This window comes from Anomaloglossus baeobatrachus, chromosome 2 (assembly GCF_048569485.1).
Source record: "Anomaloglossus baeobatrachus isolate aAnoBae1 chromosome 2, aAnoBae1.hap1, whole genome shotgun sequence".
Lineage (NCBI taxonomy): Eukaryota > Metazoa > Chordata > Amphibia > Anura > Aromobatidae > Anomaloglossus > Anomaloglossus baeobatrachus.
Genome location: NC_134354.1, coordinates 144,404,396 through 144,416,505, shown reverse-complemented (window position 1 = coordinate 144,416,505; position 12,110 = coordinate 144,404,396). Strand labels below are relative to the sequence as shown.

The 12,110-nt window shown below is 43.1% G+C and overlaps 1 protein-coding gene across 1 annotated transcript in view; it reads right to left on the bottom strand.

The window, feature by feature from the left end:
* The window catches only part of SMPX (small muscle protein X-linked), a 180,429-nt gene that overhangs the window by 60,570 nt on the left and 107,749 nt on the right, over positions 1 to 12,110 (bottom strand). Inside the window, exon 3 of the mRNA XM_075333412.1 lies at positions 3,852 to 3,938. Within this exon, the coding sequence (XP_075189527.1) occupies positions 3,852 to 3,938 (87 nt within the window). The remainder of the gene's footprint in view (positions 1 to 3,851; positions 3,939 to 12,110) is intronic.

The window sequence follows — 12,110 nt, the reverse complement described above, 5'->3', positions numbered from 1 at the left end:
GCTTTTAAGGAGGTGCAGCTCCACCCGAGGGCGGGCGCGAGGCGGAGATGACGGACTTGACCCAATCAGGGTCCACGACGTCCCAGCCTGGCCAGTCAGGATTCACCACGTCACCAGCATTGTCATCAAGCCGTGTGACGTCAGTGAGCGAATCAGGACCCACCACGCATTGCACATGCTCACCCTCCTGCCTCTGGGAAATAGAGGCGGGATCCTCGGTCTCACAATGTGGAGAGATAACGGGAATCTCACTGCTTCCCTGAGCAGTAAACCTCTGCACATTGCGCAGCCTCGCAGACCTTCGGGGCCGCTGAGCAGGAGAGTCTGCGGCAGGCCAGGAATGGGAGACCGCTTCACTCCTTGTAACAGGAGAACCACTAGGTGTCACCCTTCTGCTGCCTCTCTGAGAAGGTATCTCCTGCACACTGCGCAGTCTGGCAGACCTTCGGCGCTGCTGAGCAGGAGTGCTTGTGGCAGGCAAGGAATGGGAGACTGCCTCAGTCCTTGCCTCAGGAGAGCCACGAGATGTAACACAAATATACGCACATACCGCACAAAACACACATTGCACAAAACATACCTCCCCCCAAAACACGCACACGCACCCCACACCCACACAAACCGTGCAACACACACAGCACCACACACACAACGCTACAGACACACAGCGCTCCACAAGCAACACACACAATGCAACACACAAACAACACCGCACTCACCCCCCGCCACACCCAAACAACACCCAGAACATGTACAGCGCCCTACACAAACACTGGCAACTACACACAACAACATCTATATATATATATATATATATAAAAAAAATCATACATTAACTACACAATACGTAAATTCTAGAATATCCGATGCGTAGAATCGGGCCACCTTCTAGTTATACATATTTTCCTACTTGAATTTCTTTTTATTAATTTTTGTTATGCTTTTTTGTAACCTCTTACCGACATTGGACGTACTGGGTACATCATGGCTCATGTCAGTGTAATCCTCGTCGGCTGCTGCGGTGAGCCAGCCATGAGTCCGGCACATGTCTGCTGATTTGTACCACAGACATGTGCAGCTATTTGTACCACAGACATGTGCAGCTATCAGGGGCAGATGGATCCGCGATCCACCTGTGCCTGTTAACCCCTTAGAATATTCTGTCAAAATGTGACAGCGCAATGTAAATGGTCACAGTGGGTAACGTGCACTTACCTGCCGGCATCGGAGGCCCCATAACATGATCACGGGGAGCCGATGGTTGCCATGGTAACACAGGGTCATATAATGACTCCTGTTGCTATCATGACTCATTTCCTGTTACAGAGCCCTGGCTGTAAGAGGAGAGAAGCATTTCAGTTGATCTGAGCTGTGCAGCTCTTATCGGGAGAAATGAACACATGATCAGACTGCTGATCCTTAAGTCCCTTAGGGGGACTATTAAAATAAATAAAAAAAAAGTAAAAAAAACAAATTCAAATTTAAAAAAAAAAAACACCTAAAAGTTCAAATCACCCTCCATTCGCCACATTGAAAACTAAAGGGTTAAAAAATATATGGGCTTCTTCCAGGTATGAGTAATTTCTGTCATGTGATAGGGACGTGTTCGAAATTCAGCCCGTACAGTCTAACATGTACAGAGGCCAGGCAGCAGACAGGGGCAGGAATATATAGCAAAATCTGTCCCACATATTAGCTATTCTGCAGCTCCTGCCAATCAAATAGCAGTCCATTGCTGGAACTTTACTTGCACATATTTCTGAAATAAAACCTCTAATCTCAGAATAAAAGGTATGGTTACATTCCGCATCCTAGTGCCAGTATAGCACTGGCCTTACTTTTTACGAGGGGCTGCTGATAAGTCTTTGGCTTTGTGATCTTTTTTTCTATGGTAATTAATGTTACATCCCATGAAAGCCTTATGTGTCTAAAATATGTTTTCAAAACTTTGTGTTTGCTGCTTATGGCAACAGTGTTCTACGCACGCGGGAAAACAAAATGGCGGTATCTAATGCGATAGTCACAGCAACTGAAAGCAGAGGAGTGATAAAATTCTTGTTTCTGAAAGGATATTCACGGTGATATGTTGCAGACATTGGGGGATCAATGCCCATCATATTCCACAGTTAAGAACTGGGTTGCCAAATTTAAAACGGGGCCACTTCAGCACCAATGATGAGGAACGTCCTGGACGACTGAGAGTGGTTGTTGTTCCGGAGATCGTCGATGCTGTGCACAACCTCATACTGGAGAATCGACAAATTTCAGCTAAAGCAATAGCAGACATCATGCGGATTTTCCATTAACAAGTGTTTGTGTCATTATCCATGAACATTTGGACATGAGGAAGAAGCTATCTGCAAAGTGGGGCCCTAAATGTTTGACAACAGATCAGAGAAGCATTCGAGTGAAAACTTCCTGGTCTATTTGTCAGCGTTTCCAGACTGATAAGAACTTCCTGGACCGACTGGTCACTATGGATGAGACCTGAATTTATTTGTATGAACCTGAAAACAAGGAGCAGTCAAAAAAGTGGAGGCACATTGGTTCTCGTCAGGGTGCAAAAATCAGCCACTAAGGTAATGGAGTCTGTGTTCTGGGATAAGGAGGGCGTGCTGCTAGTGGACTACTTTCAAATGGGTTCCACCATCAATTCAAGGTATCACATTGAACTTTTGGACCAATTGAAGGCAGCTCTGAAAGCAAAAAGGTGTGGCAAGCTGGCCAAAGCAATCTTGTTCCTGCACGACAATGCCTCTGCTCACACTGCATAAGCGATCTTGGCAAAACTGGCAGAGCTGAGCTTCCAGCTGGTTGACCACCCACCTTATTCACGAGATCTAACTCACTCTGACTATCATCTGTTTCCAAACCTGAAGAAACACCTCAAGGGTACCAAATTTCACACCATTTTTGATGCCATGGCTGCTACGGATGCCTGGTTTGAGTCACAACCGAAATCCTTCTTTTTGCTAGGTTTACAGAACTTGCAATACCGATGTAAGAAGTGTGTTGACATCAGTGGAGAGTATGTGGAATAAATGTAAAGTTTCATCATCCTATCTCGTTTCTTTCTGGGTAAAGCCAAAGACTTATCAGCAGCCCCTCGTATATGAAAATCCTGATGATTGGTGCTCTTTAAGTAACTATTTTATGACCTTATCATTAAACCTAACCCTAGCCCTAGCCTTAACTCTAACCATAGAGTTAGCTATACCGCTAGTTAAGGTTAGCAAGTGTGTGAAAACTTAACTTTTATTAAATCTTTTTCTTTACAATGGACACTTTTTTCAAATTGGAACTGCATTCTTCAGATTTTTATTTTTCCTTTACAAAATTTTCAAATGAGAGAAGAGGTAGCGTGCTGCTGGAGAGCACAGTGAGGACACATCTGTAGTGCATATGATTCAATACTGTCTTTATTCATTAGCTACTCAGCTTCTGTCATCTCATTCAGTGCATGAAGAGTGCATCAGTCTAAATAGGTTTGTTGTTGGCTGCTGCACTCTGCATAGGCAAAGATCGAGATACCCACTTCATCATCTTGAGAGCGTTGTCATCTTAGTCACTGCCTACGCAAAATGCAAGAGCTTCTCAAACCCATCTCAAGTCCTGTGGCCTCCATAGGAAGTGGCTGCAGTAAGACGACAATGCAGCTGCTGCCTGTTATACCTATCTATCTCAAGTGCCACTCCAAAGACAGTCATGGTGGTGTTGTTGCCTAAATTTTGTGCCCTCACAGAATATGGAGCCCTTGGTAACCTCCTCTATGGCCCTTTACACTCAAAACCACTGACTGAAGGTGTGGGTCTGACAATGGTGTTATTACCATGCAAGTAATTGATTGTTACCTGTTCTGCTTCTGGTGTAAATTCTCTTCTTTTGGGTGGCTGCCCGGCACCAGGTCGGAATGCTCCCATAGGAATATTGAGATTAGCCTATAAAATAAAGGAATTCCGTTAGCATCAAGTTATTTGTGTGTGATGATATATTGCTATATCAGCCATGGCCATAACACCATAACAATGACCTCCAGGTATAGGTCCACGATAGTGGATATATATACCAGTATGGGACCATATATACCAGGATATAGCCATAATGGGGTCATCCACCAGCATCACGGCCTAGCCCGTATATCTACGTCCCCCCATTTATTCGGCATGTCCGCGAGACCCCCGGGTCCGGAGACCCTCGAGCCACTACCCCAGCAGGCCCGGATCCGAGCAGTGCCGGCTGCTGGCACGGGGGCGGCACAGTATACCTATATTTTTTTCCTTATATGTATACTCTTTCCTGTTGTATTATTATTCCCTAATAAAGCATAGATCCTGATACACGTCCTGAAATCTAAAGATCTCTGTGCTCACATTGCTGTTTCACATATGCACCTACACACGTTATGTCAGTAATGTTCAATCTGGACCTAAAATTGACGGTCAAAAGTATGTGGACGCCTGACCATCACACCTATATGACATTTTTGGACATCTTAATTCAAAACTATGAATGTTTATACTTTCTGTAGTTGGACTTCCTTTTGAACCAATTTTCTTGGAAGGCTTTTTGGAATGTCTCTGTGGGGATAAGTTGGTGTAATCAAATAGTATCCAAATATAGGAAAATGTGGCACCAATGACAAGTATCTGTATATTGTTATGCTCCATGAGATGTAAACTCTGGGATAATATGGTGGTGCTCCACCTAACACAAGTGTCCAGAAAATCCATCAATAAGAAGTGAAAAGGTGGCACCCACAAGCATTAAAAAGTCCTTTATTGATTGTACATCATTAAAATCAGTGGGGGAAGAAAGCAGGCGACAGCCAGACAACGGCAGTCGTTGCGCGCACGACTTGTGGAAGCGTGATCTACTGCAAAATAGCTGTTGTTGTCCTGACGTCTCCTGCATTCCTCCCCCACTGCTTTTAATGATGTACAATCATTAAAGGACTCTTTAATTTTGGTAAGGGACTCTTTTTTACTTCTTATCGATGGATAAGTTGGTGTAACGCCAATGCTTTGCATTGTGCATAGTGATCTTAGACTTGTGTGCAGATGTTTGATTATGGAACCCATTTTATGAAGTTCCCAACCAGGGACAAACTTGCAATGAAAATTATTCCACCCCACCACATTTTGCAAATGTGGTTAATCAGCCTTTGTAAACTTCATGCTGTTTGCAAAAAAAAAACTAATCAAGAATAATTCAAACAGCTCAAGACAACTAATATAACCAGTAGATTTATTGTAGCGCCCCTGAACCTTTCAGGGCACTACAAGGTATTGCATCCTGTCAAAGATGCAGGGCCTACCCCCAGGGATCTGGATGAATAATTCCGGTAACATTAAAACACATAAACATCCCCAGTTTCCCTCTCCCAATCAATGGTGACTGACTAGTTGGGACCCAATGTATGGCCACCCAAGGGTGGAGCCGATCCAGTCAGCTAGATGACAACCAGAGGGGGAGGAGTGAGACAGTGGTTCAGTCTGTAGTGACAGTTGTAAGAGACGGACGTGTCTGCAGACGGGGTCGTGTAGCAGTGACCTAGCTGGTGAAGGAAAGTGGTTGCCACAGAGGGTATGACGCGGTACCGCTGGAACCATAGCACCAACAGGGCACAAGGCCCTAGGTCAGGCAAATGCTTCAGGCTACCTGACAAATACCTGCACAGTGAGGGAACCATCCAGGACCTCACTGGCCCAAGAATCCAGGGGCACAAGCAGTAATGAGAGAGCCAGGGACCGGAACAGAACACCAACCCTACAGGGTTCACACTGCCTGCCATATGGACCAGAGACTGAACGACAAACAGGAGGGGACCCCCAGAAGCTCCAAGCCATGGGGACCCACCAACCAGTGAGAGGTGCAGGGGAAAGAAGCCACCAGGTTACCACACCGGCACTGGGACTAAAGGGACCAGGGGTCGAAACCAGCCATCCTCAGTGAACCAGCATTACCACCGCTGTGAGTAAACACCAGTTGCACTGCATTCCCATTGTGCAGTTTGCCCTCTTTCCATGCCAAACTCCATCATTAACCCCTGGGGCTCAGCCCTACTTGTGGAGGGCCCAACATCCAAGCTGCCATCGCCACCAGCCCCAGTGGCAATAGACTGTGCAGCGGCGGCTCCATCTACCTTGCCGCACCCGCAAGTGGCATCACGACATAAACTCTCTAATCTCCCCTGTATATAACCCCTTTTCAAGCGACCCCCAGGGTCACGGAACCGGGCATCGGCCATCACACACCTGTAACAAAGCATCCCCGTACATATACGCCCCGGCACCGAGTACCCCATAGCCCTGGGGTGGGTCATTTATCACCTTATCCACGGCCACATTTTCATGATTTTCTTAGAATTGGCAGCATTCCAGATTACTGATAGGGTCTGTGTGGCCTTCTTTTTTTAGGGGACAAGTCTCAATACTTACTAGTGAGAGGGAGAAAGTATCAAACACCTTTGGTGATGACTTATCTACCTTGTGATGAAAAGATTGGGCATAATGAAATTCAATATGTCTGATTCTATTTCTTTCTAACATCTGCCAAATCTATGTCCCCTGATCAGCTGATACACTTTTGATTGTTGTCCTGCCCCATTGAAATATTCATGCTCTGCAATTAATGTACTGTATATAAACACCCGAAAGAAGGTAAAGTTATTGATTCCTGTTGTGAAGTGTACAAGCCCCTTAAAATGCTGACACCATAATTCTCAATCCATTTAGGGTGAATGTAAAGGGAAATAGAATTTACTAAGGATTACATTTACGCTCTATAAATAGGAATTTCCTTCCACAGGTGACATATTCATGTTAATATCAGAATATACCCTATAAACACAGGGACAATTCCATTCCTTGTGACTGGTTCCTGTGGGAAATAATGTAACTGGCAACTATGCGCTGTGCTACAATTAGTAGGAATAATCTTTCTGTTACGAGCACTGTGGGTCCCAGTTCAGATAGGATGAGAAGCAGCAAATATGGAAAATTAGAAGTGATACTATTTTAAGATGTGCTGTCACTTATTAGATTTTAGTTAAGCAGTGTTAAAGGGAACCTGTTATTGGTAAAAACACTATTAACCTGCAGATTCGGGATTATTCTGCAGATTATTAGCATTTGAAACTTGCCTGGCCCGCTGCTGGGAGGAAAAAAACTTTAATCCTCATGGCAACGTTTGGGTTTCAGTTACAGGGGTGGTGCCAGCAGCTGTAACCACCTCTGTCCACACTGACAACCGGGTCTAATGCAGAGTGACTGTCAGTCAATGCAGGGGGCAGTTACAACTACCACTCTCCATACACAGAGCAGTGACTGAACCCACACCGGTGCCGCCCCCGTGACTGAAACCAGAATGCTGCCAGGTGGAACAAAGATCTTTTCCTCCAGAAGTGGGGTTCAATGTGCAGGCGCCAGGTAGGTTTCCAATGCTATTATTCTGCAGATTAATCCCATATCTGCAGGTTAATAGCATTTTTATACTTGATTGGTTCTCTTTAAAGTGCAGAGATGAATTGATTGTGATGCAATTTAAAGGGAACCTGTCACCAGATTTGGTGACTATAAGCTGCGGCAACCACCACTGGGCTCTTATATATAGCATTCTAACATGCTGTATATAAGAGCCCAGGCCGCTGTGTAGAGCGTAAAAATGATTTTATAATACTCACCTAAATTGTCGGTAATGTGCTGATGGGTCTGATGGGTGTCTCGGTTATCCGGGTGCGGTGCTTCCTCTTTCGGGCATCTTTGTCCTCCTTCTTCTGAAGCCGGGGTGCATGACGCGTCCTACGTCATGCACACAGGCCAACATTGAAGTCCCGCTCATGCGCACTACAATACATTGATCTGCCCTGCTCAGGGCAGAACAAAGTGCGTCTGTGCAGGACCTTAATGCCAGCCTGTGTGCATCACGTAGGACGCATCATGCACCGAATCTTCAGAAGGAGGACAAAGATAGCCGAAAGAGGAGGCGCCGCACCCGGACAACAGAGACACCCATCTGACCCATCTGCACCGTACCGACCATTTAGGTGAGTATTATAAAGTCATTTTTACGCTCTACACAGCAGCCTGGGCCCTTATATCCCGCATCTTAGAATGCTGTATATAGGAGCCCAGTGGTGGTTGCTGAAGCTTAAAGGCCCCAAATCTGGTGACAGGTTCCCTTTAAAAAAGGGTAGAATATAGAAGTAATGCTTTGTCAGCTGATTGCAAGGAAGATTACAATGATAAAGGCTTTATTGTTGAGGGTTTTTTTTCTTATTTTAATGCCCATATTACACTTTACCTTGCAGTTTGATGAAAAAGTGATTTTAAAAAATTGTCATGTGCCTGGTCACCCTCGTACTGTAGGCATAGTGGTGTCTGAACAGATAAATGTATAGGTGCCATCACTTCTAACCTCAATGATCACAATAGGGGTTCTCAAACATGTTGGCTGAATGAAGCGGTACAGAGCATGTGCAGCCACTGCACTATAAGGCTGAGTTCACATATCCCACATATCCAGTAATCATCTGTTAGATCAGATCCTGCAGCAATTGATTGATGAAAAAGTTGTGCAGACGCAACTTTTTGGTCCATTTTTAAATATGTGATTTAAGCTGGATCTGTTTTTAACATTGAAGTCTATGTAAAACCGATCTGTTTATTAGCCATCAGTTTTCTTTCATGTGTAAAGGATCCATTTTTTATACTGGATCAGTTTCAAATGGAAGATAAATAGTGATCTATTAATGGATTCAGTGAAATTATATTTATAACATAGCATAAAAATGTTTAGTATTCTAAATGTTTACTCATAGGAAACAAGTGGGCACGACTACTTGAGACCAGCGTTTCATACACCATTCTGTATCCTGAAAACATGTGTCAGGCATGACATGTCATGAATTCCTGTTATAAATTGTGAGGTTTCTTTAGGTTACTCATTGTTATAATCTAGTATTTCAGTATGTGGCAGGTTATAGAAGGACGGGGTATTGAAATGGGCGGTTGGGGATGATTTATTTTTATTGTTCTTTTATCATATGAATATCCAATAACAGTGTGTGAAAAAAAAATAGATTGTAGTAGATTTTGCAGTAGACACACTGCGTAATTGTCACCCTGTACAAAGGCTAGTAAGACTTAGCACAGCGTAATCCCCACTAGGTGGCAGCAGAGTAGTGAAGGAGAGACAAAGAAACCCTGTAAAAGAAAGGCAGCTAAAGTACAGCAGAGTAACTTCAGCAGGCTGTTTACAGGCGAACCACCAGGGGGCAATCGAGTAGTCAAACAGTCAGGATCTAGCCAGGAAAGTCGAGTCACTGCAAAGGGAGGATAAATAATAAAAGTCAGAAAACAGAACCGAGTTGGAAGCCAAGAGATCAGGTATGCAGAGGGAAACACAAACAACAGACAGGAGAGGGAAGTCAGGGACCGGGACAGGCAGACGACCTGGGGACGGTCAAAGTCAGGACACAGTAGCAGGGAAGCACAACAGATCGGGAACACTCACCAGAATCAGTATACAAACTGCAAGGCAGAAATATCACTGGCACTGAGCCATAGGTAGATAGGCAATATATAGTGTCCTGGGATCCAGAACGAGGCAAGGGAAGTTAATCCCTGACATGACAAGGCCAGAGCTGAGTGTAACCAGCAGCAGGGAAATGCCGGACTGGATCATGACAGTAATAATACCTAACTAGTAAATTAGCAAGTAGAATGTAACAGGGATTCCAACATGTAAATTGGTGAATTGAAAAGATTTCCCAAAAAATAAAGGATTTTTCTGGTCTGAAGTTGATAGAGAGGAAGGTAAAAAAAGAAAAGGATTTAAGGAATGTAAATAAAAAGCAATATTTTTTTGTAAATGAATTCAAATATTAAAATATGTATGTGTGTGTTCTGGGTATTTAAAAAGCACATTGTGTGCTGGCATTTAAATCCAGATCATGTATCTCCGTGAGCCACAGCATGTGTGCCCAAACATGTATGTCATCACTCATCACATGCGCTGCTGTCGTTCCATGTTATGTCCTGACAGCCAAGGCAAATCTAATAGCTTTTGTTGGTGCTATAAAAAGCAGCTTTTAATTTGCATAAAAACACTGCATGTTAACAAAGCCATATTCAAGGGTTTAGGGTTATTAAGCTTTTAAACTGCCCGACAGCACTGCGTTTGCTCAGTCATAACATGAATCATCAAATATACAAATTGCCTAATAATTCTACACAAAATGTATAATTTGTACAATACAATTGATAAAATAAACTGAAATCTTTTTGAGTTGAAAAAGAAAAATAAAGAACTTAAATTATGTGATTACATAAATATGCACTCCATTTAACTAATACCTTGTTGAACTATACTTAGACTCCTACCCTAAAAGACTGAATGCTGTCAGTCTATTATGGATGCTATTCAAGGTGGAAAAAGGGGTAACATTATTTTTCTTCTTATGATTTTTTTTAACATGACAAAACATAGCAATGTAACAGGGGTGTTTAGATTTTTATATCCACTGTATATACAGTACAAGCACCCAAGAAAGTTTATTTCTTGGACCTTTGTGTCTTTTTCATCTCACTTGATGCATCCAGCTAACAGACCTGAATAGCAGTTTTATTCTTATAAGCTAAAATTACATTTTTCAGCAGCACACTGCTTATCATCAGTGCTGCAGGCCCCTCCCTCGGCTTTCCTATTTGCTTCCTTATAGCAATAGATATCTATATATAGAAAAGATGAGAGACAGAGAAAGAAAAACAGAGGATGTGAAAGGAATAGTGAGTTATGGGAGATAAAGTGGAAGAAGATAAGAGAGAAGAAGCGAAAGATCAAAAAAAAGAAATACACATAAGAGAAAGAGAGAAGAGAGAGACAGAGAGGAGAGGGGGGAAAAGGGGGAAGCAGAGGCATTTGTAGGACAATAGTAATTGCACTCGGTTATCGTTGTTATCTGAACATACAGTCATGGCCGAATGTGTTAGCACCCTTGAAATTGTTCCTGAAAATGAAGTACGGTATTTCTCCCAGAAAATTATTCAATTACAAATGTTTTTTCATATACATGTTTATTTCCTTTGTGTTTATTGGAACAACACAAAAAAACAGAGGGGGGGGGAGAGTCAACTTGGACATCATTTCACACAAAGCCAGAAAAATTGGAGACACTTTGTTTAAAACAGACTAGTATAGTTAACGCCCAAATATCCGGCATCCAACAAGAATGTAGAACGAAGAGGACTTTTCACACCAAAGGGATATTTTCTGCAGCTTTTATTCACTTTAAAAGTATCGCTGACGCGTTTTGAGCTGACAGTAGCTATGACTAAGAGCTACTGTCAGCTCTAAACGCGTCAGCGATTCGTTCTACATTCTTGTTGGATGCCGGATATTTGGGAGTTAATTATATTAGTCTGTGTTACCTGAGAGTTGGCCCAGAGATCTTTGTCCGAGCACCACACCTTATCCTGCAGGACGCTGAATGAACTTTTAAATCTGGTGAGCTGATTAACTATTTTCTTATAGACAATTTGTTTAAAACATGTGATGCTCGTTCAAACTCACCTGTGGAAAGGAACAGCTGTGTACAATATGAAAATCACACCAGAAACCAGATAAAAATAGAGGTTGATTCAATCTTTGCATTGTGTGTCTGTGTGTGCCACACTAGGTATAGAGAACAGAAATCCAGAGATCTTGAGGTTCCTTTGTGCATGATGCACAACATAATCAAGTTTACAACACATGACACCGTAGCTAATCTCCCTGACGTGGATGGCAAAGAAAATCTGATGAAAGGTTGCAAAGCAGGATAGCCCTAATGGTGGATAAGCAGGCCCAATCAAGTTCCAAAGAAATCAAGGTGTCCTACAGGCTCAGGGTCCTTCAGTGTCAGCGCAAACTATCCATCAACATTTGAATGAAATGAATCAATATGGCAGGAGACCCAGGAGGACCCAACTGCTGATACAAAGACATAGAAAAGCTAAACTGCAGCTTGCCTAAATATAAGCGAGTAAGCTGAAATCTTTCTGAAAAAGTAGCTTGTGGACAAATGAGACCAAGATAGAGATTTTTGGTAAAGCACATTATTCTACTGTTTA